The following is a 23,897-nucleotide window of genomic DNA, read 5'->3' as shown; positions in this document are numbered from 1 at the left end:
TTAGCTCACACTCTTAGCCTCTGTTCTCCGAGGTTAAAAAGCCAAAGTTTCTCCAGTCTCCACCTCTGCCATGAAGACGTCCCATTTTTGTTATCACATTAGTAAGCTTTTCCCTAGAAGTTTCAGTTTGGATTCATTCTCTTTGAACACAGGCAACCAGAACTAAAATAATATGGGTGAGCTTTTTTTTTTTTTTTTTTTTAAAGTCATCAGCGGCAGTGGCCAGCTGAAATCTCACCAGCTCAGAAACCATTTACAGATATAGCAGAGGAGAGCAGCTGCCTCCCCTGTGTTCAACTGGCACAGAATCTCCTAGGTACCAGATCTTTAAAAGCACAGCCCAAATTGTTACATATTACCAAAGGGGGGTTGGAGCTGCTATCTGGACAGTCGCACTCATACCAGCAACCAACTTTGGATCACAGGAAACTGATTCCTTCCTTTTTCCCATCTTCTCTGCAACCCACACTCTCCAATGGTACAAGCGGGACCTCTATTTTTAAAAATCAAATACTTAATTCAAATTAACTTTTTTCATGATCATAAAGTTTGAAGATGTCAATGTTTCTTCATTCTGCAAAAAAACAAACTTACAAAACCCCTCCCATAGGAATCAAACCAGAGAAAGACTTGTTACGTTAAAGTTTTTATTGCTACGTGCTCCCCAATACAACAAACAGTATCAGTAGTGTACACTTTAATGAAAGAGAAATTAGCTCCTTAGAAAAGAAAGCAAAAAGGTACAAGGATTATCTACACCCATATTGTATATATGTAAAAGATAGAGACAGAGAGAAAGAGAATTTGACTTTGGGGGAATATCAAAGTAACAAACACACCCTATTTGTCTGTTTGAGGCTCAGGGATTGTCTGTACAATCTATTTAACACTAATTTCTTTGACCTTCAAAAGCCTTGCAGAAAGGTAGCAGCAGTTCTTTAGAGGTGTCGAGTCAATGCTTTAGTGGGTTAGATTATGCACATTGCAATGCAAGATGTGTCTTGCATAGCATGACCCTATACTCCCCTGAACAGGATTAATCTACCTATATTCTCATTTACATTAAAAGTCTCCTAACAAAAAAATTTCATCCTTATTTAATTCTAGTGATCCTGTATAATCACTATATATGCTTCTTTCTAGATTTTAATCCATGGAGTCCTCATCTATTTTGTAGTATTTTAGTGCTACATATTCACTGTTCTTTTAAATGGGTCAATCATGAGGATTTTTTTATGGGGAAGCAAAAATTGCACATGAAACTTTAATAAACTATATAGAAATTAAAGATGCCTGTAATAAAAAATTGTCATCAGACTTTTTTGTAAAGAATAAGATCAACAATTTCTCTACAGTAGTTTAGTTAGCTTAAATTTCTGTTCTATCCATATGCCATAGCATGTACAGGTATCTAATTACATCTCTCTATTTTATCTTGGCAAAAAGAATAGTCGACTGCCCTTAGTGTAAATATTTAGTACATAAAATACTATCAAGAATTCAACTTTTAATAAATATCTTTAGTTCTCAATCCTATATACAAGTACTTTACAGCAACACACAGGAGAGAGTGTGATTGGGTGGACTGTGAACAAGATGGTTATTGACATAAATTACTAGTACATTATTGCAGTCAGATGCATTGTGGTTGTGGAGATTTTGAGGTGAACCATGCTGAAAAATAAATATCTCTCTCACCTTTAAATCAATGCTTCCAGTAGGAAAAAAAAATCTATTTTAAGTCTTGCCACAGCTATTTCTCGTTAGTGCCTATTCTACCTCTGTGATGCTTTTTCAGCTTCAAAAATAACAAACAGATCATCTGGAAAACAACTCACTTTTGTTTTGTGAACATTACAGTACTTACAGTATATACATGGTTTCCTACACTCGTCTGACCTCTTATGCAAAAGGAGACTTAACGGATGGCACTGCTACTTCCGAACTGAAGCAATGCCTGCTGAGTGTAGGTTATGGGTGTCGCTGTTCATTTCACAGGCACAAGTAATAATTTTTCCAACCTGTGACTGGAATTACACTAAAATCTCTAAACCTACTTTCAGTGGGCAGGTGGCAATAGGTTGACTCATATCTTTAAGTTTACACTTTTTTTCCCCTATTCCAAAAGAAAGCATCACATTGTCGATATTAAAAAAACCCTTTCCTAGTGTCAGTAGATGTAATTCGTGTGAAAATGGAACTCCTCCTTTTATGATAATGCTGCTTTAAAAATCAACTCATGGAATGTAAATAAGGCAGTACTCAATGGCAGGCACCTAGCAATTGTCCAGAAATGTAACATAGGTAAACAGTTGTCTGACAGCACAAAACTCTTAAAAATAATACTGATTTTCTGCAATATACAGTATTTACACAACAGCTGCAAATTTGCTCATACAATATCCGTTTATATAGATAAATTAGCAAAACAAGTCTTATGGATTCAGTTGTTCCATTGCAAAAGCATTCTGTAAAGTGTAAACGTTTGGTACCTCTTGTGGTGGGGTATTTTTTACATGTGAGTGTTTAAAAATAAAAATCATGAGGTGAGTGCTGAGGTCAGGGCCACTTTTCCATACTAGAGCTTGACCGATGGCCTCAGCAACTTTTGCTCACTGTTAGGAATATTCTTTGGTGCTTTCCTCCAATGCATTCAAACTAACCAGATAACCAAGTGTGGGAGGAGGATGGGAGCAACTAGAAAGTGAACCAGCACTTCTTGTTCTTTGTATTTACAAGGAGAATGAGTTGATGATCCGCAGTGTCCTGCTTGTGGAAAGCAGCATGCACCATAGTGTCCAGAAGTAAAGAAATCAAAGCCAAACAGACCCTCTTTCTGTTACTATCCTCCCTGTGGCATTCATGTTCATCTTTCCACGGTGGAAGACCTTGAAGGCCATCTCTTGTCTACATGCTTCTCGCTCTTCCTTGAGGTTCTCGATGGATAAAGAGCACCTGCTGCAGTGTTATTAGTCAGCACCACAGGAAGAGCTGCTGCCAAAGCCTGGGCATTATGAGGACTGAGACTGCTGCTGTTGGCAGGTGGCTGGTGAGGCAATACAAACAGCCTAGAAGTCTTGCTTGCTGGAGGAGCTCTCCATTGCGGAAACTCAGCACCCTTGGGCTTAGTGTTTGACAGGGAGACATGCGTACCTGCCTCCTCCTCTGCGAAGGAAAGCCTGCCCAGAGAACTTCGCCCAGGCAGGAACTCGGCATAGTGGGGCGCTAAAGATGTTGGCATCACCACAGCCCTAGGCAGATGGCTTCGATCAAACAGCACTTGGTCTTCAGTTTCAGCGGCTTCGGTAAGGAAGGGCGGTGGGAGGGTGCTGCTGCGTTTGCTGCAGGACTCACAGCACAGCTTGTTGTAGCCAGGGATGGAACAGTAACGTGCAAGCACTTCCATTTGACAGAAGATAGATTTGTCTCCCATACAGGGCTCATCTGCAAAACAAACACAATGCTGATTTTAAACCTAGGGAGAACACAGAAATGCCTGGACAGCACTTAGATGGGCACTGAAAGTTCTGAGCCTACATATTCAAAATGATGGGCTACACTGGATATGCAACCTGAAATGCCTGATCCCCTGAAAGAACACCCCAGCTCCTTTGAAAAAGCCCTAGCTGGGAACCAAAAAATCACCAGTCACTTTGAAAGTGTTGCCTTCTCTGCATGCCAGAAGGGAAGAGGTGTGGAAAGGCATGTTATGTTTGCAAAGGGCCGCAGACAGCAATATGCCAGACTTGCAAACTGCCAAGCTAGATGTAGTTTTACCCACCCGAAATAGGCTTCACTTCCAGCCTGAGGACACCATCTATCAACAACATTGAAAACAATTAAATCTTTCCTTAAAGAAAGTAAATCCCAGGTAATATCTTTCAAAGATGCATTTTAAATGATCTTGTAAAAATAAGAAGTTATAGTTGCATAAAATACATTTCTGAGTCCTTCAGTGACCTAAAGATGACTGGAAAGCTGATGAAAAGCTTCTAACACATCAATCAGACCTAAGATCCCTTCAAGTTAAGTGTGTGGGATGCCTTTCAGGCAGAGAAAGGTTCTTAAAGATGTCAAAGAGGTCTTACAGATCTCAAAAACGTTAAGTTTCTTTGAGCATTTGCTGGATATTTGTTTCACAACAGAGAGGCAATGCTTATATTGGATAAAATTGGCAAAGAGGAAAGCAGTAACACAGGAAGCCAGAAGGAAATTAAAGCAAGTTTTATATTGAGCTGAGAGCACATTTGTGCATTCTCCCATTCACCTTCAGAGTATGACCAGTCACATGAGCAAAGTTCTAAGTTTTACTGTTACCAAGACTGGGAAAAATGCTGAGAGCTTCTAAAACTCATGAGTAGGTAGCACTTTCAAGAATTTAGGTTCTTAACCTTGCAATCTGTTATACTAACCATATCAAATTACAAGCTCCCTGGGTAGCCTGATATTCTGTGAGGGAATGTGAGTTAAAATTAAAACTTCACTCTCATTTCATAGAAAAAAGCCAAATTAATCCTCAGTTTGTGCCTCAGCAGAGCTGTGGTGAGGCACATGTGAAGGCAGGAGGTTAGCTTCAAGCATTCAGAATGAACTCTACTATTGTAGAGACTAAAATCAGGAGAATTAATATTTCCTTACTTCTTTCCTGTCTGTGTCTAACTCATTCCACTGCTCATTTGCACTGTTCCTTATCTGCATAGTTCAGAATTTCACACGCCTTGGCTGCATGAAAACCCAGCAGAATAATGCAGGTTGGAAGGCACCTCAGGAGGTCATGTAGTCTGGCCTCCTGCTTGCAGCAGGGTCAACACTACATTCATACCAGCACGCTGTTATTTTGAAGCCAAGGCATCTGTAGGCAGAAAGGTGTAATTGCCTTCCCACAGATGTCTACAAGGACCCTCAAAATAGACCGCTCATTCCAGTGCTGTGCACCACCCGGACCTGTCTCTCTCCCATGCAGGACTCAGCCCCATGACTGGGACTCTGAGAAACACAGTGTATCTGTGGCTCTCCTCAGTCTCCTAAATTGGGTGCTCAGGCCTTGGGAAGAGGCCAGAATTAGACCAAGAACGTACAAACATGTAACACTTCACAGGAGAGAAAACAGCAAGTGGGACAAATGAGTTTCTTGGTTCCTCCAGTAACTATTCAAATACTTTGGAGAGAGAGCTGCAGGAACTTTCCATTAGCAGAATTCTCCTAAGATATCACAGTTTACTTGAAATGGTATTGATGGATTTTACTTAAATAGAAGTATGAAAAATTATAATGTAAAAAGCCAAAAGCTAACCCAAACTATTGAGGTCTGTTCCACGTCTACTTCTGCACTCACAGTTAGTAATTATGTAGTCAATATTTTAATGAGCAACAGATGGCATGTAACACCACTTATTATGCTCTGAAATTAAATTAGCTTTCTGTACTGTGATATTTTTTCACCTGTGTACAGATGCTACCTCACCACATGTCAACAGTATGTTAGGCAACCAAGTTTTCCTATTTTAAAAAATGAACTCTAGGCCAACCCCTCAATCAGTGTAAATCAGCTTAATTCTACTGAATTCAGTAAAATTACACACTTGCATCAGTTGGGTTGTGGGTCATTGTTTATAAATAGAAAATTATATGACTGTGGCATGTAATATAAAAATTTTCCTTGCTCCTAATCCTGATCTGCTTCTTTGGATAGATGTTTATTGGTTCTTGACAAACCTAGCGTTAAATCTGAAGCTTTGCATGGGAATGTATGTAGCCCATTAAGGTAATATAAAACTATTTTCAGCAGGAATTTAGCATGGGAAATTCAAGGGCTATATTCATAATTCATCTAAACTAGAACAGCTAATATTGAAACACAAATCTTTGCATATATATATATAAGTGCATCATATATAGCACCATAATTATGTTTCCATGTAAATGAAAACACCTGATTTGGAAAATTACGGCAGTCATCTTGTTAAGTACACACTGTGATTTACATTAATATGTAAGTTAAAGTAAATAATATTACCTAAAGTGACAAACAAATCAAAAAAGAAAGTACCAAGCAATTATTTTGCCTTTTCACAGTGACAAATGCACTTTATTTGGTCCTGTTCTCTCATGGCTAATCTTCCTGATAATGGTTCCCGATGGTTTAGATTTCATGACCCAAATACAGAGTGCAAAGATTTGGTTTTGTACTTATCTAAGTTCAGTAGATTCAGCAAGTACAATCTTCGAACTGAATACTCACGTAATCCCTTTTTTTATTTTTTAGGTTAATTCTGCACAACCTAGTCAACCATTTCCTATTGAGTATGTAAGTACTTGTATCCTTCTGCTGATGTTCATGGTAAAAATTCTCCTTCTCACAATTTGTTACTTGCTTCGCAGTAACTAAGAGTAGAAGACATAAGAAAGCATATCCACTCCCTAGGGAATCTTTAGAAGATGAAGCTACCAGAAGATAATTTTTAATTAATCCCCAAACTTTCATATTAGCTTTTAGAATTGCCACAGATCTCATAAAAGGTATCACCGTAACTTTACATTACTTCCTAACAGCATCCCACTGAAAAATCTTGCTTTGAGCTAAAAGTTGGTATTTATGGACTAAAATTTAAAACAACAGGTGAATCCTACTTCATCCTGTATCATGTGCTGCAAAGAAGGGATATCTCATATAAAGACTTTTCAATGATCTATTCTATACAGGTTCTGATGTAAAGCCCATCAATCTGCCTAAGTACCACAAAATCCATTCTTCTCATCTGGGACAGATAAAAACAGAAATTTGATGGTAATATCTCCACAGCCATAGAAACGTGACTGCAACCCATATTATTGCTGTGGTCCTGAAGGATAAAATTCTGCCCCCCCTTTTTCTTCTAGTCACAGATACATACAAAATTTAAGTGAAATATCTATGGGAGGTGCCCTCATTTTTCCACACTACAAGACTCAGGTCCACTGAAGCACATGGTAGAGGAGCTGGTGGCTCTTCTCCCATATGCAGACAGATCATTGTATTTGTGAAACAGAAGAGAAATATAAATGTACCCTATAGCACAAAAGAAATCACACCAACTGTGGCAAATGTTCATGATAACTCCATCAAGATTGAACTCTCAGCAATCTTGCATTTATATAATAAATAATTCAGTCAAAAGCACCTGATACAGACTGTTTGCTAAGTCCAATGCCCTAAAAATCAGAATAATAATTAAGGCTATACAGATTTAAAAATAAAGAAATACCATACATCACCATGCATTAAGAGCTCATGTAAATAAATATTACAGAATACTATCTATATTTTAGTTATATGCCCCCAAAACATATAGAGTGCTGTAGAAACCACAGGTGTGGTGAAAGAGAGAGACTATTTGGCCTGAAAGAACACTGTCAACTACTTAGGGCAAAGGTTGAAAATCCCAGCAGTTGGTGAAAGCCATGGCTTATCCCAAATCCCTGAAGAGAGCAGAGAGGTCTGTGCTCAAAGAGAAGAGTCAAGCGTTTGTATGGCTGAGGAGCAGAACCCATGGGGACCCACGTGGTTTTGTCAAAGGTATGTAGGACTTGGCTGGATGTAGCTGGCTATGCCCTACTAGTCCACAGCATTTTCATACAGTTTGGGTTTTGCTGTACATGTGCTGCAGCAAGGCCAAACAGATCTGTGCATTTCCCCAGCTGTTATTTCTTGGTTTTGTTTTTGTTTTTGTAATAGCTGTTGTGATGTATACTATGTCCTCTCTTTTCAGCAAACATACCCGGGGTTTCAGAACCCTGTTAGGCATCCCCAGTATCTACATGTGACCATAGAAATCCTTCATTCACTGGGGCATACAAGAGAGGGTGCATTTTAAGCATCTAAAAAAACAAAAATACAAAGAGTACTAACTGATGTGATTCAGCTGGCATTTGTAGAGGGCCTGTACAAGGCCATCTATTGCTTAGATCCCATGTAAATGGATCCTTGGACATATAGGTCAGCAGCATTTGGCTATGCCTGCTCACTGTGAGAGAGACATAGCATTCTCACAAGCAGAAAAAAGACTGTGTGATGCTTAATTTTGAAAGGCAGGAATTTAATGCTGGCTATTCAAGAAAATCCCAGCTGATGCTTAAAGTATATAAGCACAAGATCAAAACTTTATCTGAAGAGACTGCAAGATGTAGCCTTATTCGTTTACTTTTGGAAATATTTTTTTTTATCACCAGCAAAAAATCACTGCACCACAGACGGAGAATTTTAAATCCTGTTTGTAAAGTAGAGATAGTGATTTGCTCCCACCTAGTGGATAAACCATTTCATAAATGCTAATTGTTCCCAGAATTGTTTTCTGCTCTGAGTTTTTTCACTGGCAGCAGCAGAAGACACATAGAAGCAAAGCAGACACCCTTCCCAGACATGCGGCAAGCAGAGTTACATTCACTCTGTGGGAAAACACACTGCACACCCTTAGAATGCTGACTCTGTATCTTCTACCATTGGTCTGAGTGTTAGGACTGTCATGAGGGATTTAAAAAACAAATAAACCCCAAAACTAATGGAGTCATGGGCCCAAAGGAAGAAAGACTTTATTGTCATAAAAAGATTAAAGATCTGTTGGAAAAGGTTCAATGAGAACAATGTAATGAGATTCTCAGGAACCTTATTAATGCCCCATAGCTCCTTTTTTTTTTTCTTCTTCTTTTTTTCTCTGTCTCCTCAATTGCTAGGCTCATAAACTTATCTTGGGATTTAAAGGGTCTGCTTGGTTAGACTCCAACATTCAACACAAAGTTTTAATGGACTGAACAAGAGGGCACATTTAGCTGGATAAAAGCAGAGAGATCTCTGATGAAGGATATATTTTGTGGCAGGCAAGATGTGAACAGAGTTGTGTGGTTGTCACCTGACAGCATCATAACTTCAAAATATAAGTACAGTATCAGTTTGGTATGCACAATACCTATTCACAGACGTAGGCGCTGCCGTGTTTCAGAAACCTGTACACATTAGCACAGAAGGTTTACCAGGTAGAACTAAAGCTGCAGGTAAGATTAAATATAGGTCTTTTATTTTTATTGTTCATTGGCACCTGAAATCTAATGTCTCTCCCCAGCACATGATGAGCACTAGACAGGCTGCTCTGAGACAGGAACTGCTATCCTCATCTACTGCAGTCATTTTAAGATGTTTTCTTACCATTACAGGGAGGGAGTTTACAAACCCTCACTGATTCTGGCTTTTCTCCATCACACTGGTCCCCAGCACGGCATATGATCTGCCGGGTCTCAGTTCCTTCCCCACAGGTCACAGAACACTATGGAATAGACACAAGACAATTCAGGATATTCAGCATTCACAGCAATGTGCAAAAGTTATGCGTTTAAAATAGCCCAAGGTTGCCTTTCAGGTCAGGCTATACATTCCAGCCGTTTGTTTTTTAAGCAGGCTTTGGTGAAGGTTGACACTATGGACAAATAAGCAGAGGAGGAGGATGGTATTTTCCTTGGTTCCTGTTTTCTGTAATGTTAAATTTATTCTAAGGACATATGAATTTTGCTACTTATTTTTCCTGTAGTTGATTCCTGATCTGGACAGTGTAACATAAAGAAAATATAAGAACATAGAAAACTCAGTGTCCATAAGTTACTTCCTTTGGCTATAGGGTTCAGCTGTTTATTCCTGCCATTATAACAATATTACCACTTGCGGAAACACTCTGTGATTCCACCACAGTCCAAGTTGGTAAAAAATGTTATGCTATCCTCAGAAGTGGGGAAATGAAGAGTTGGAAACAAACAAACAAAACCAAACAAAATTTCAACATTTGTTTTGCAGGATTTTAAATCTCATATGTTGACTATTTTCTGCATTGGTTTTTAGAAAGTCTGGAGAGCTATAGAAGCCCTTCAAGTTGGAGGGCCCAATCTGTTGCTGATTTTAAGGCTTTAGAGTACTCTGACCAGTGGAGTCAGCCCAGGCACAGCACTGACATTAGAGGCATGAGATGTTAGCAAAGGTACGTTACTCACTCGCTGCTAAGGAAATGTGAAATACTTGACTGCTGCTTGCCCACCTCAGACCAGGGTCCAGCTTTCCACTGTGCAGGGCATGGTACTCGGTTGCACGGCCTGCGGCTCTCGGGGCGATCTCCACTACAGTACTTGAAATGGACAGAGCGGTTTGCACCATTGTGAAGGGGTTGAATGCAACGCACAGTGCGGATCTGGTAGCCAGAGTTCCCACAGGTTTTTGTGCAGTATTCCCACTCATCTGCTACCCAGCTGGGAAGTAAAAAGGAATAATATGCCATCACAACCTTTGCCTATTATCTAAAATGCTGCTATCTCAGGCAGACCTTAGTGTAAGATTTTTTGTGATGAAATCCCTCAATAAGATCAGTAACCATTCTTATACAGGTAGAAAAAACCATGCATAACACAGGGACACCACTCTAGAAACCTATCAGGATCCCACCAAACCTGGCTTGGTTTAACTTCCACACCTACTACAAGTAGCAATCATTTATACTTTTATGTGAAACATACTTACAGAGGCTGTGTGCATTCCTGAAGATTGCACATTCTACGAATGGGCTTTGGCTTTTTGCTGGCTTCACAGAAGCTGCGATGAACCATTTTGTTATCACTTTTCCTGCGGCACCCGTATTTGGTATACTGGAATCCTGGAAAATATTTCAGAAAAATCAGTGGAAAAATGCTGCTGCTCTTAGAATTTTTTGTTTAAATACAAGTTTTATGGACTATTTTATGGTTTTATGAAAGGTATTTATATGGTATTTAAACATGCTCACAGTTTGTTCAGTTGTCTGGCACAACATGATTGCAGAGTGTTCTAAATTGTGGATGCTATTTAAAATATGGCACTGTGATAGGTTTTTAAGGCCAGAAGGGACTGTAGTCTAACCTCTGCATCGCACACACAATCAGGGCACAGGGAGAGGAGAAATTACTTCCTTAACATCAAGCAGCATGTCACTGGCTAACCTGGGAATGAACCCAGATCCCAAATCTCCTTTTAGTATTGTCACTACCAGAACACATCACCTACTCCATTGCTGTATGCAAGAGTTAAAGTTACTCTGACATTTACATTCCCCATTCTCTGTGTAAGTAGTAATATACATACCACAGGTAAACTCTCAGTAGCATAAACGTGTGAGTCTATACTTCCAAACTGGGTTTGGGTGCTGAATTTAGACACCTAAAAAGGAATTTTCCTTCCTAGGGTGGAAGTGCGACGCTTTTGACTAATGAGACACTTAGATATTTTAAGGCTGGGCACCCAAATAACAAGCTACTTTATAAAAGGAAGCCCAAGATTTCTAAAGCATTCATTTCCCCCAACTTTTACTTTCCTACTTTTGATAATTTGCCATTCATCACTAGAAGTTGTTGCATCATCTGTTTACCTCCACCACAGGGTTTGGAGCACTGGGACCAACTCTTTAACGCCCACTCAAAAGTATCTATTTCTTCCTGTAGGACGTTGTTGCTGTTGATAGTTGGTACTGAATCCTCATGAATGATGTATTTGTAAGTCAGACTAGATCTTGTGTCGTTCTCCCGAGGAATGATCTATTAATAATGAAATGTAAACAGTGGTACAGCACCAAAGCTATTATTTATTCCTTTGTAGACTAAAGAAACCAAGGCCTGGTTCTCGGGAAAATGTGGGAACTGTTAGTTAACTAACTGAAAAAAAAAGATTGATCTTCATCTTCACCATTAGAACTAAGAATATTAAGATCAACACAGAGATGTATGCAGCTGTATAAAATTAGATACCTTACTAGAACAGGATTCTGACCTGGCCAAGGTGGACACCATCATCTAGGATGGAAGGATGGTGTGGCCGAGTAATATACTTGGCTGGGCAGGGTTGGTCTCAAACATGGTTTGACATGGAGCCTGATCCAATGTCATTTTTGGTCCACTGAAAGTGTCCCACTGATGTCAGACAACACCATATTGGGCTTGTAATCGACACATTACTGCTGCATGAATGGGCAACAGTTTATGAAGGAAGGTAGTGTGGAAACACTATTGCCTCGAACACTAAACATGGCAGTAGGGATGTTTTCAAAAGCATTTTCCTTCAACAGCTAGTGAGAAAAGAGCCTCAGCCTGTGAGCTATCTCCTTCGCACCCATCCTTCTGAGAGGCATTACACAGCAATGTTTTACCTCAGCACAAGCTCCGCATTGGCCATGCACTTTTATAAAAGACCAAAACACCGTCTTCTCACTGCTTGGCGTATAACCTACCAGCACCACTACTGCGTCATGCAAGGGTCCATCAGTGTGGAGAGTTTCTATGTCATCTTCTATGTTGTATTCCCACTCCACGCCCAGGTCGATGAAAGATCGTGATCTGGCTTCCTCCCCTTTTCCATTCAGAATATAGTGTCCTGTAGCCTGGTTCTTAATTGCTAAAAGGAGTGAAAATAGTGGCTGTCGTGTTTCCCATCATATCATCTGCAATCACGGTGGCTTACATGAAACGTGACAGGAGATATTATAGACGGACTCTTGCAAAAAAACACTGGCAAGTGCTGTAGATGCATTGGCTTGGAGAAAGGCCCTCCCAGGCCATCTCACATAGCCGCCGCATTCCAGTCTGATAATAGATGCATTCAAATACTTGATTCAATTTTGTACTTCCTTATACATATGAATTAAATATAGAAACAGAGCTAGAGATGGATTTAAGTACCTCTTTGTGTGTAACATGCACATTTCCCACATTAGCTGAATTCCCAAGAAGCACAGGTAATAGCAAGGAGCTCAGTCAAATCTTCAGAATCACCCATCTTCCCGATTTGCTTAAGACCAAAAGCAGTATTATTGGGAATGCCTACTAGCATAACAGAGGACCCACCAACCTAGAATTACATTTCTTATAAGCCTTGGATTATGAAAATAACAGCTTTTTCATCACATATTTCATTTTCTTTTGTGTATATGCATATGTATCAGATTCTAAAATGAGCAGCAAAGAGCTGAGGCATTTGAACACCTGAGGAACTACTTTTTGGTTCCTGCAACACATCTTGAAAGTCATGCACTGTGGGGATTATTACTATGCTCTGTTTACAAGCCAATATATTAGAAACCTGAAAGATGGACTGTCATTTTTTTCTTACACAATTTTTTTCCAATGCACAATAAAACGTGATAGAGAACTATGCGGAAATCTTGCAACTGCCTATGATTATAGTAATCACAATGCAGGGGGTCTGCAGTACCTAGTTAGTAGCTTGATGAAGCCACTTACTGCCAAGGCAAACTGTGCTGCTCTGAAAGTTACTATCAGGCTATGCTTGGTCCAAATGAAGCCCTTGTACCTGAAAGCCAAGAGTTTCCTTCTTGACATTATCACAGTTGAAGCCATTTTTTCTTTCTTTTTTTCCCTCTATTCCCACTTTCTTAAATAACTAATTTAAGTCTGCCTGAAGAGTTTACAGATCTCAGATGCTGCAGTGGCACATAAGGAGTTGATTAAAAGCCTGCTGAAATCCATGAAAAATATCATCCCTCTGGTGTGAGCTAAAAATCCCTTAAGCCTTATCAAGTGGTAAGTAGCAAGATACCAACTGATTGACAATAATATGAATTGCCCTACATAAGAAAAATCCCAAATGAAATGCACCACGAAATATATCACAAGTTCCCCAATCTTCTTTCCAGTAAAAAAGCTGTTGCTCATGATCTATAGCAGATAAGAATAAGTAAAGATATGGAACTGGATTCACAATAATAGTAGATATAGTTTTTACCCTGGCAGTGCCAGTTTAATTTTGAGTGATCACAATCCTTTTTTTAGTAAACATGCAAATTGGGGTCAGTTTAAAATTTTAAAGAATTCAGATGAGAAGTAAATATTTGATTGTTAAGCTTATGCTGTAGAACTCAGTCCTTAACATGCAATTCTAAATGCATAAATTATACACTGGGTACATTAATTTGGTTATCTCATTTCTCAGGTTCTCCTGCATGACTGTCCTGTGTTTTCCATCATGCTTGTAAGACAAACCTGAGGAGAGAAACACTTACCAAGAAAGTGAGGAGAAGCCTCGTCTTCTTGGATAAACACATGTCGAGCACCAGGAGGGATATCAAACATCTTAAGGTACCCTTTGGCATGTGTGGTAGTCAATGGAGAAAGCAGAGAAGGAAAGAAAAAGTAATAGCTATGGTTAGTAGCGTACTACATTATCCAGCTCCTACTTGCAGAAGAGGGCATCCATCAGCTGAGAAGCGGTGTCAGAAAGAAACCGATCAAATAGTTTTGTAACATATTTGGCAGGACTTCCTTTTGTTTTTTTCTCTTTCAGGGAGAAAAGAGAAACCAGTTACAAATCTATTTGTCACTTGACTGACTACACTGTTATAGGCCATATCAATTAACAATTCAGGCAAAAGATATGAATATGTTTCCTATGATTCTCAGCATAAATTGGAGTGAAAAAAAAAAGTCTTCCTGATAATTTTTCCACAGTACCCATCAGCCAGGCTGTTAGATTTGACTTTACTTACTGTACTGTTAGATGTTAATGTCTTGCATGTGTCTGCTTACTTCTGAAACATCAAAGACTCTGGAAAAAGGTAGATGTAGTACAGAGTAAATTATTGCTACAGGTCATGAAGGGCTTGTCTACATGGAAGTTAACCCAAACTATCTATAGTTGTGAATGTAAAATGCATCAGTTAGATCATTACTGCTGAAATGAAAAGGCTGAATTCAACTCCCTACAGCTAAGAGTAAAAAGTTGTTCCAAAAGGAAACAAATTTTATTTTACATTTTAATTATTTACCAATCCAAACCACAAGTAATGAGTGTAGTAATAAGTAAGTAGTATTGTCATTAGGAAGACTAGACCCTGCCCCGCCGAGGACCTGTCAACTGGTGTTTTTAAATCACGTTTTAAGTAAGAGCTTCATGAGCACAGAAGTGAATGATTTTAATTGAAAGTAAGGATGTAAAATTGTAAAAGTATATGGTATTTTCATATTTCCATATTTTTTCCTTTAATGCATGCATAGTTAAGATAAATCTCCTTGGATCTACTTTTAAAAAGCATTTCATATGAATAAGTTCCACTTTGTTTTGCAGTCTGCTATGTAATCTTTCTAAGTGAAATCCATGTAATCCAGTCCTGCTATAGAAGCAGTGCAGATGTGACAAAATTTGAAGGGTCTGTACAGTGCAAACACATGACACAGCATATAACTAATTCTGTTTCATCCTGGGCATTCTGGGGCTAACAAGTGCATGTATAGTGTATCACGTATCTGGCAAATTGCAGCTCCCTGGAAAATCTATACGAAGAAATTAAGAGCTCTGAAAATGTAAAACCATGCTTCTGGCTGATGTGTGGCTGCACAAGCAGCATTTGCCAATCTTGGTATTGACCATCTGTCAAGCATACGAAACATAAAGCTTTTGCCTGGTTTGGTGTTATCTGTCAATGACTAGGTGGAGATGAGAACTGCAGCAAGAACTCCCGAGTTGCCATGGATGCCTCTCTTTCTGCAAGCACTTGAAACTTACCCATAATATTTTTAGAATCCTTTGTTTCAGAAAGGGAAATATTGCGAGCTCCTTTGGGCAATGTAAATGCTCCTCTTGTCTTCCCTTAAATAGAACATCTGTAATTAGTGTTATGGGAGAAAAGTCTTGTTATTTCATTGACTAAATTGTGAGCCAGATGTGCTTTACAAATATGATGTATATATTACATTATGCCTTCAAATGCATTTTAAGTAGTATTAGACACATCTAGCAAATTTTAATAGTCAATGAAAGTTAGACCAGTAGGTAGGTGATTTTAAGTTGGATACTTGCAGATTTCATTTTCCAGAAACTTGAATTCTTTTTGGCACCTCTTGCTTAAATGTTTCCCTGTTGGAAGAGGTCAATTAGTCTTTTTAATGACTAGATTGCCAAAGTTACTGTAAAACAATTTAACATCACATAAACACAGATCATTTGGAAATAAGTGGCTGATGAACAGCAATCTTCCCTGAACTGTCTCCTAGCACTGCCTGTCACTCTGAATTGTCATGCTTTCCAGACACTGAGAATACTGTGCAAACAACAGTCTGAACACTGTTGCCCCATAAGACAACGCTGTGGTCCTCAGTGGCCCATATGCAAAAGTGTCGAGCCAGAACATAATGTGGTCAGTAGCATATTTTGCCCTCTGTTAGCCTCTGCTTTGCCCTCTTAATTTCTCAGAAATTAAGAAACGGAAACTAAACTCATTAGAAAAAACTCTTATTGGACTGGGTCCAAAGTTGTTGCATGGACATTCCCTCTGCCCTCAAAATTACAATCGTTTTTTAGGGAAAGATCAGAAACACTCTTAGGAGACTGAGCACTTATTTCTGCTGATTACAGTTTTACATCAGAAAAGCACAGTAACTGCCTGCTCCAGAAATACACACGGCTATATATGAGGCTCAAGTTGTTGTCTTCAGTCCATTAAATGCAAGATTTGAGTGACTGTTTCATTATTCCGTACTCAACACATCATCCTCAGGGGAACCATCCCATTCAGAAAGGTGATGTAAACAACAATTTTTGCTGTTGTGTGTTTTGTAAGCATTTTATAAGGCCTACAATTTTAACAGTTCTTTCTCTACTGTCTCTGATAATTAGAAGCAGCAACATTTTCTAGTTGGTTTGTAGTAATTAGTAAGTATTTTCAGCAAAATCTTGTATGAATGTGTTTTATTTCCATTCACACATCAATTTATTTTTGTCTAAGTTTAGTTTGTCTGCTCACTTACTGTCCAAATTCAATTAACATTACAGTTAATCTTGCTTCATGGCAGCAATTACCAGCATTTAAACTGTTAAGACAGAGATTCACTATACCTGTTGCTAAGCCTTTCCCCGCTCTATCTTAAAACACTTTGTACTATAGAACAGATACTGCCAGAATAGCAGTGTTCTCCATCAAACAGGAGATGCATATCCCTGAGTAGCTTCCCTAGACTGAAATACAAGCAATACAGGAAACCCTTAAAATGCAAAATATATCCAGCAAAATATACAAGATAATGCTGTCCCGGCTCAACAAATAACTGACTAAACAGAAATTGTTGAAGAAGTTCAAGGAGTTCTTAAATTATTTTTAACACAAAATGTGTTGTAAAATACCTGAGAGCAGTCTGAAAATGTTAACCATGTCATTCTTGTTTTTGAGCTAATGGGATGCTATCATATGTTCCATCTGATGTCAGTCACACAGCTTCAAATATATGAGAAATGAGGACTCTTACCAAAACATTTTTATATTTGGTTCAGAATTAAGCTGAATTTAATTTTTCATCATTTATTTGACTGAATGGCTGTAGTTTGGGAATAAGCATTGTACAAGACCAATTTGACATGAGCATCCATGAGTTTATATGCACAGAAATTCAGACTTCCACTTCACAAAATATTCCATGAGTTTAGATTTAAGAGAGAAACTTGTGAAAAGCTTAAACTCTGAAGTGTTTCCTCTAGTCCTCCTATACAGGATAGGATATAGATAAATGGGTGCTACACTTAGTGTCAGATGAAGTACCTCAATTTCTTCTGCATTTCAGTGTTAGAAGAACAGGCTGTTTTTGTTTAGCATAACTTGGTGTATACCCACTGACCACGGACTTTGTCTGACTGGGCTTCAGCAAGTACAAAGAACAACTAAATATGCTCTGCATAGTGAGTATTTCTGGATACACTAGACTTATCAAGCTTTCTTCTCACAGATCCTTTAAAAGACAGAAATATTAAGGTGTTATTAAAAGATGTAATTTCTTTATCAAGAACTAAACTATTTTTACACATAATCTTGCAACTTTGGTTTCAATACCCTAAAATAGGTTGTATTTCTGACCAGAATGCAAAAGCAATAGATAGGACAGAAACACCAGAGACCGTATCCAGATGCATGAAAATGCTATTCCTACCAAGCTTTTTGGGAGTCCGGGTAAAGGTTCCCTTTACAGTTCGGCAATGAGAGTTATCACCACCACAGACACCACATTTATCTTCAACCTTATTGGAACCAATCTCCTTGTCACAACCCACTTTCTGCAGAAGGAAGAGCAAAAAGACTTTGTCACCTACTGTAGCTTTAATTATGGTGGAAAGCCATCTCAAAATGAATGCATAACACTGATATATTTAATTTAAACACAAATTATTTGAAATTCTGCTGCTGGATAATGGTTTCAGCACGAAAAATTCTTGCATTATATTCACTGTACTTCAAGACTAAAAAAGAATGGGACAGACAACAGAGTAATGGACACAGTTCTTTTCAAACAAGAAAATAAGTGCAAAAAAAAAAAAAAAAGGCAAATGAAGCTACCAGTTTAAGAAAAGTGCAGTATTTCCACGGAATAGATCTGTACCATTGCTTTAATTTAATGTAAATTTCAGGTAATTATGAGGAATATGACACTGCAAATATTTATTTTGAAAATGTCTTCCAAGTCTCTCTCTGCGTTATTTATTGAGTTCTTTTGACTGATTCATTAAGGAATACAGCACAGTTCAAACTCAGTGATGGCCCTGGGAAACTGTCACTCACCACACATTCTCCACGAACACAAATGCTGTATGCATCTTTATAGGAACAGCGAGTCCCATCATGTGCCAGCTGTTTCATGTAAGCAACATCTCCTGTTTCTTTGGATTGGCAGTACAGGTGACATCTCTTATTAGCTGTGCATTTAGGAAACAGAAGTATAATTGTGTAAGTTAACAGCAATCCAGATGAGCTTCAGAAAAAAATCCCACTAAAGGAGTAAAGAGAATATAATAGAAATATAAAGGACCTTAAACAGACAGCTGTGAAATCAATGCCCTTCTTAAGATGGTCTTAGCGCTGGGTTCCCAACTATTCTGAAAGTAGCTTTCACTCCAATCCTATTGGGAAGCAGGCTGAGTTTAGGAAATCACAGGGTGGCAGAATAATCACAGCTGGGTTTTCAAAATGAGTTTGTGAGAAGATGGTGCTAAAGCCACATGAAGTGCTGAGAGGATCTGGATATCTAGCTTTCTTAGCCTGTTTGTAAAATGCCAGCTGAACACATATTTCCTAGTCAATGACTTAATCTAACTCCCTAGCCATGAATATAAAGGGAATCTCAGGAGACAGGAACATACCTAACTCAGGACAAAATGCCAGCAACTCAAAGCCTCTGCAGGCCCTTTCAGTAAGCTAAGAATCTGTCTTTGTACTTAAAGCTGTCCATGTGCACTGGAAGTAACTAGATTATCATTAATAGTAAAGACTGACAGAGTCAGGCTGAGACAGATGTATCTATAAGGAGTGGGAAAATACTTTCAGTGGAAGTTGCTACCAGCAGCTGTGATCAAACATTAACACTTTGCACTCTTGTAGACAAACAGCTGTATGGGAGAGAGGGCAGGAAGAGGTCCTTCAGGACTTGAGAGGCAGCTTTATGCACTTTGCCCAACAGTAGAGAGCCAGAGTGACAATGCAGCGCGTTAAAAGCTATGAGCACTCTCAGCAGGAGCTGAGAGCCAGAAGCATCTTGCTGGATCATGTTCTCACTAAGAACCGGGTGAAAGTTAGGAGAAGCCACCTGGGCTGGATTGGGGAAATTACAGCTCTCTCACAGGGCATCTGTCCTTTATTTATGGGGCCATCCTTTTTCCTGCTCTTTAGTCTCACCTACACTTGTTCGCACACCGATTACTTCTGCCTTCTGCATGGTTGACGGAACAAGATGCCACAAGCTCTGGGATATTCCAAGATTAACCTGTAATAAAGGCAAATAAGTGAACTTACAGTCAGGGTGTTCATATGGCAGCCAGTGGTGTTTGCTGTTCTGATACTCAAAGTGAGAATTGCGCTGCTGACACTGTTGTGCTCTGAAGTCCTCAAAGTGCTTTGGACACTCTTCTGTATTGCAAAGTTGAAACTCAAAATTGACCCCAGCACAGTCTTCACCTCCATTAATTGGCCTATGAGGAGAAAACATTTAAGAGATTCTAAAACCCTCTGGACATTAGGACTGGGGATTTTTCTTCTGTCTCAAGCGAAATTTTAGCCTTAATTTTAAGGAACAAGTTTGCAAAAAAGGGGTGAGAGCTCACAGAAGTGGAAACAGAGCAGTTTTACTGCACAGTTATGCATTTGCAATGTAACCTCTGTGCTTGTCCGTACATCCCAAAGGCACACACTCAAATGCAGTAGCCATACATGTGCACATATATGCTGCCAATAATTGATTTACAATTAGCAATTATCTAATAGTCTACCCTGCAGTTTGGTGAACTTGCACACTATGTTCCCTTCATTCTTTTACACAAGTTAAATATGTTATGGGATGATTTACCACAGGTTTTTCTCTCAAAATTCTTGAATTCTACAAAAATGATCCTGGCTTTCTGCAAAAAGCCATGTTTTAAGGGGGCTTGAACAGAATGGAATTTTTAGCAGAATCTATCCCAATGTGTAAATGTCATTTAAACTCACACCTGTAAAGATTCCTAGCCAACTGGAACTACCACTTAGCTAGGAGACCTACATTGGATTGTTGCACTGGCGTGTTCGGAAGCGAACTCCAGTTCCACAGGATCGTGAGCAGGAGCCAAATTTTGTCCAGGGTCCCCAGTTGCCATCCTGTTTCAGCTGGTTAACGTTCTTCCACATGCAGTGGCCTTTATAACACCACTGAGGGATACCGGGCAAGGAAAACAGACAAGAACAGAAACCAAACCAAACCAAATGTATAATCACAATAAAATTAAAAGCACACAGATGTGAACTCATGGGGCTAAGAAGGGACATCTCAGAGAAGAGATTGGAAACGAATCAGACCTCAGACTTTCCTGGGGCCATAAGAGTCAAAGGTCTATGCACTGTGGGCCCTGCAAGTAGCTGATTTCGATCTCCCCCCTTGACTGCAGTCTGCTCCACGGTAAGCAGCACTGCTGAACCTGAGCCTGTTTCCCTCCATAGGCAGATACATGAAGCTCAGCATGTTCTGCCCTTCTTTCAACTCATTTAAATAATTCTTTGTTTCATTGGAGTCTTAGTCTCTACCATCTTTTTAAAGGAATTTTAATGTTCTAAATATTGTGTCATAGGATACAGTTCTTGCTGAGGCTTAGTATTTTTTTTCTTTTTTTGCTCAGACTGGCCAAATAACATCCTCATTCACATAGGTAAAACAGAGGGCTAGTCACTGGGCAGGGTGTTTTTTGCTGCTGGCTAAGGCATATTCAGACAGTATAAGTGGCTCTCCTGTATCTCAAAATACATGGAATTTGCTAAAACAAACATTTATTGGAGTATAATTTTATAATTAAAAATGGATTAACAGCAGGACACCCACTAATGGGGATATTAAAAGGGAAAAATAAAGAGCTAATCCCAAGCCTCCACAAACATTTAGCCACAGGATGTCTGGACCACAAGCACTAAGAAGAGTTTTGGACTAAGTACTCCCACCCTACAGTAACGGCATTATCTGCTAGGGTGGATTCCCAAAGATACTTTATGGGCACTTCGCAGATGAGACAAGAATCCAGAAAAGGTAGCAAAAAGGCCACAGAAGAGGCTGAGAGAGGGTTACATCTAAACTGGGGTTTCAATGTGCTGAGCCGCCACAATTTACTTGGTATAACAGCAAACCTTGTACAGTTCACAGAACACTGCACTGGGAAAGCACAGCTCCCCCTTTTCACCTCCTCTGGCTCCACCTAGGAGGTGCTGGGCAATTCCCTGATTTCCTATGTGCCCCTCAACCTAACTGAAGCTGAGAAACCCTGCAACTGATTTTTTAAAATAAAAACATACTGAAAACACAATACTCACTTTTCCAGGGGCACACTCTGTCCCATCAAGTGGAGGTCCTTTCTTAGTCTTACAGAAATACGGGTTATCTGGATGGCTACACCACAATTGCTTGCATGGGTCAAAGGTTCGGAACTGAAAGGCAGGATATTTATGAGATGAAACTCAACATTAGATTATCAATACTTTTCAGATAAGGATTCAAACCACTCAGTGAATTAATCTCTCACAGGGCTATCAATAAGTAAAGCATCTTCAGAAAGAAAAGGGCAGTGCTCATTCCCTGCATCTCTTCGTCCTGGGCTGGTGAGAAGAAGAAAGAAGGAGACACCCAAGAAATGGGAGGAAAATAAGGTTTTTCCTTCCTGTCTTGGGATCACAGGTTTGCTGCCAGAAGTCTGTGTCATGTGGGTCATGCTGCTCTCCACCTGACCCTTAAACGTGACTGAAATTACTAGGTTTCACCCACGAATCTCTCTCTCCCCTCTACATGACTATTTAAACTACTCTAAAGTGCTTGTCAACTATGAGAAAATGCATATATTGCCGTTATTAAATAAGGCCAAATGCTAAATGAATGTTTGTCTTTGTAATGACTGCCTTGGACATACCGCTGTGCACATCTTATAGCCAACACCAAAATCAAAGCGGCACTGTTCATCCATGGAATAGTTGATGCCTGGCAGTTCAGGAAGCTTAGGCCAATCGTGTTCAAAAGGGTCGTCAAGAAGACAGTCATAAGAGCTGTAGAAAGACACACAGAAAAAAATCATGAGCAGACTTAGTAATTGTGTTTTTGATCAGCAAGGTCAACATACTTATTCTTAGATGTCAATACTGGCAATACTCCTTTTCTCCAATTCATTGTCCGTCCTGTTTATATATACTTATTGCTCTCTGAAACACAGACAGTCCTTTCTGTAGGAGTATTGCTTAGTGCAACATGACTCAGCCTCAGATATGACTCAGCAAAATCCCTGCATTTACTGGGAGACCATGGAGAGCCATCTCCAGCCCTTCTCTGTCCTAGAGATACCTGTGGAATTTGCACTTTATTTTCCTGTCACCAGGTAGAAAACAAACACTCCCCAATTCTCACTGCCAAAGGGCAACATCTCAGTGTGCTTCAAACTGGAGCATGGTTCCTAACATAACACCTAACACAAAGTCCACTGTAGTCAATGGGGGCCTTTCCACAGACTTCTTCGGGCTTTGAAACACAACAGTGGTCTGAGAACGGGCCCTCTTACCTGACATTGACTGTATTTGTATGGATGAAGCCCTGCCTATGCAAAGAGGCAGAATTAGCCTTGCTTTTCACTGGACTCCTGTTTAACTTTGAGGTCTTAAAAGACTGATACTGGCAGGCTGCTCTTTCTGCACGGGGATAGATTTCACTTTAAGCTCTAAGGTATTGATAAGATTACTGTTTTGCACTTTATTTCTATGAATGGGGTTTGTTCTCTAGGAAATACAGGCTATAATGAGTCAATTCATGAAGTTTTTACTCAACTTTGGCTGGCAAAAACAGCCATTTACAATAGAGAAGGAAGTCTGAGTAAGAACTGGGTGAAGAGGTGCGTACATGGAGGGAGGCCAGAGCCAGCAGGGTAGAGATCAGTCCTGTGGCGCTCTGTTCTTTTTCTCCTTAATTCAGACACACACACACACACACACACACACGTGTATTTTTTCCTCTTCCACAACTTTCAATAGTTCTTTTTCTGAGTTTAGGGCTTCATCCCACCAGTTTCACAGCACGACTCCTATAGAAATCAAAAGCCCTCTTCACAGCTTTCAGAAACCTAGGGAAAACACTAGCTGTCTAATACAGAGTCTGCTGGAAAGACTTCTGCTACTGTCCTCCGGAGGATGCAATGGGTTTTCTATAAAGCCCTAAATGAGGAAGTACAGTTCTTGATTTAGCTTTTCTAATATACATCTGAAGGGAAAAAGAGTATGTTGGGAAAGGAGGCGATTAGAAAGCATGACCGGAGGAGGCCAGGCATGGACTGTCTTGCTGCTGCACTGAAGCACAGATAAGTCTACTGGGATGCCTTTGAAAAC

General features: G+C 39.5%; 1 protein-coding gene across 2 annotated transcripts in view; it reads right to left on the bottom strand.

The window, feature by feature from the left end:
• Nucleotides 1-630: 630 nt before the first annotated feature.
• The window catches only part of ADAMTS3 (ADAM metallopeptidase with thrombospondin type 1 motif 3), a 137,567-nt gene continuing 114,300 nt past the window's right edge, over nt 631-23,897 (bottom strand). For both annotated transcript variants that reach the window (XM_067297494.1, XM_067297495.1), the window contains 13 exons: nt 22,442-22,574; nt 21,852-21,965; nt 20,560-20,705; nt 19,818-19,993; nt 18,591-18,724; nt 17,965-18,088; nt 14,055-14,135; nt 12,267-12,430; nt 11,412-11,577; nt 10,532-10,664; nt 10,056-10,263; nt 9,179-9,296; nt 631-3,444 (listed from right to left, as the gene is read on the bottom strand). In XM_067297494.1, the coding sequence (XP_067153595.1) occupies nt 2,867-3,444; nt 9,179-9,296; nt 10,056-10,263; nt 10,532-10,664; nt 11,412-11,577; nt 12,267-12,430; nt 14,055-14,135; nt 17,965-18,088; nt 18,591-18,724; nt 19,818-19,993; nt 20,560-20,705; nt 21,852-21,965; nt 22,442-22,574 (2,275 nt within the window). In that variant the 3' untranslated portion in view covers nt 631-2,866. The remainder of the gene's footprint in view (nt 3,445-9,178; nt 9,297-10,055; nt 10,264-10,531; nt 10,665-11,411; nt 11,578-12,266; nt 12,431-14,054; nt 14,136-17,964; nt 18,089-18,590; nt 18,725-19,817; nt 19,994-20,559; nt 20,706-21,851; nt 21,966-22,441; nt 22,575-23,897) is intronic.

Source organism: Apteryx mantelli, chromosome 5 (assembly GCF_036417845.1).
Source record: "Apteryx mantelli isolate bAptMan1 chromosome 5, bAptMan1.hap1, whole genome shotgun sequence".
NCBI lineage: Eukaryota > Metazoa > Chordata > Aves > Apterygiformes > Apterygidae > Apteryx > Apteryx mantelli.
The sequence above is the reverse complement of the archived record's forward strand: the minus strand, read 5'-3'. Positions and strand labels throughout refer to the sequence as shown.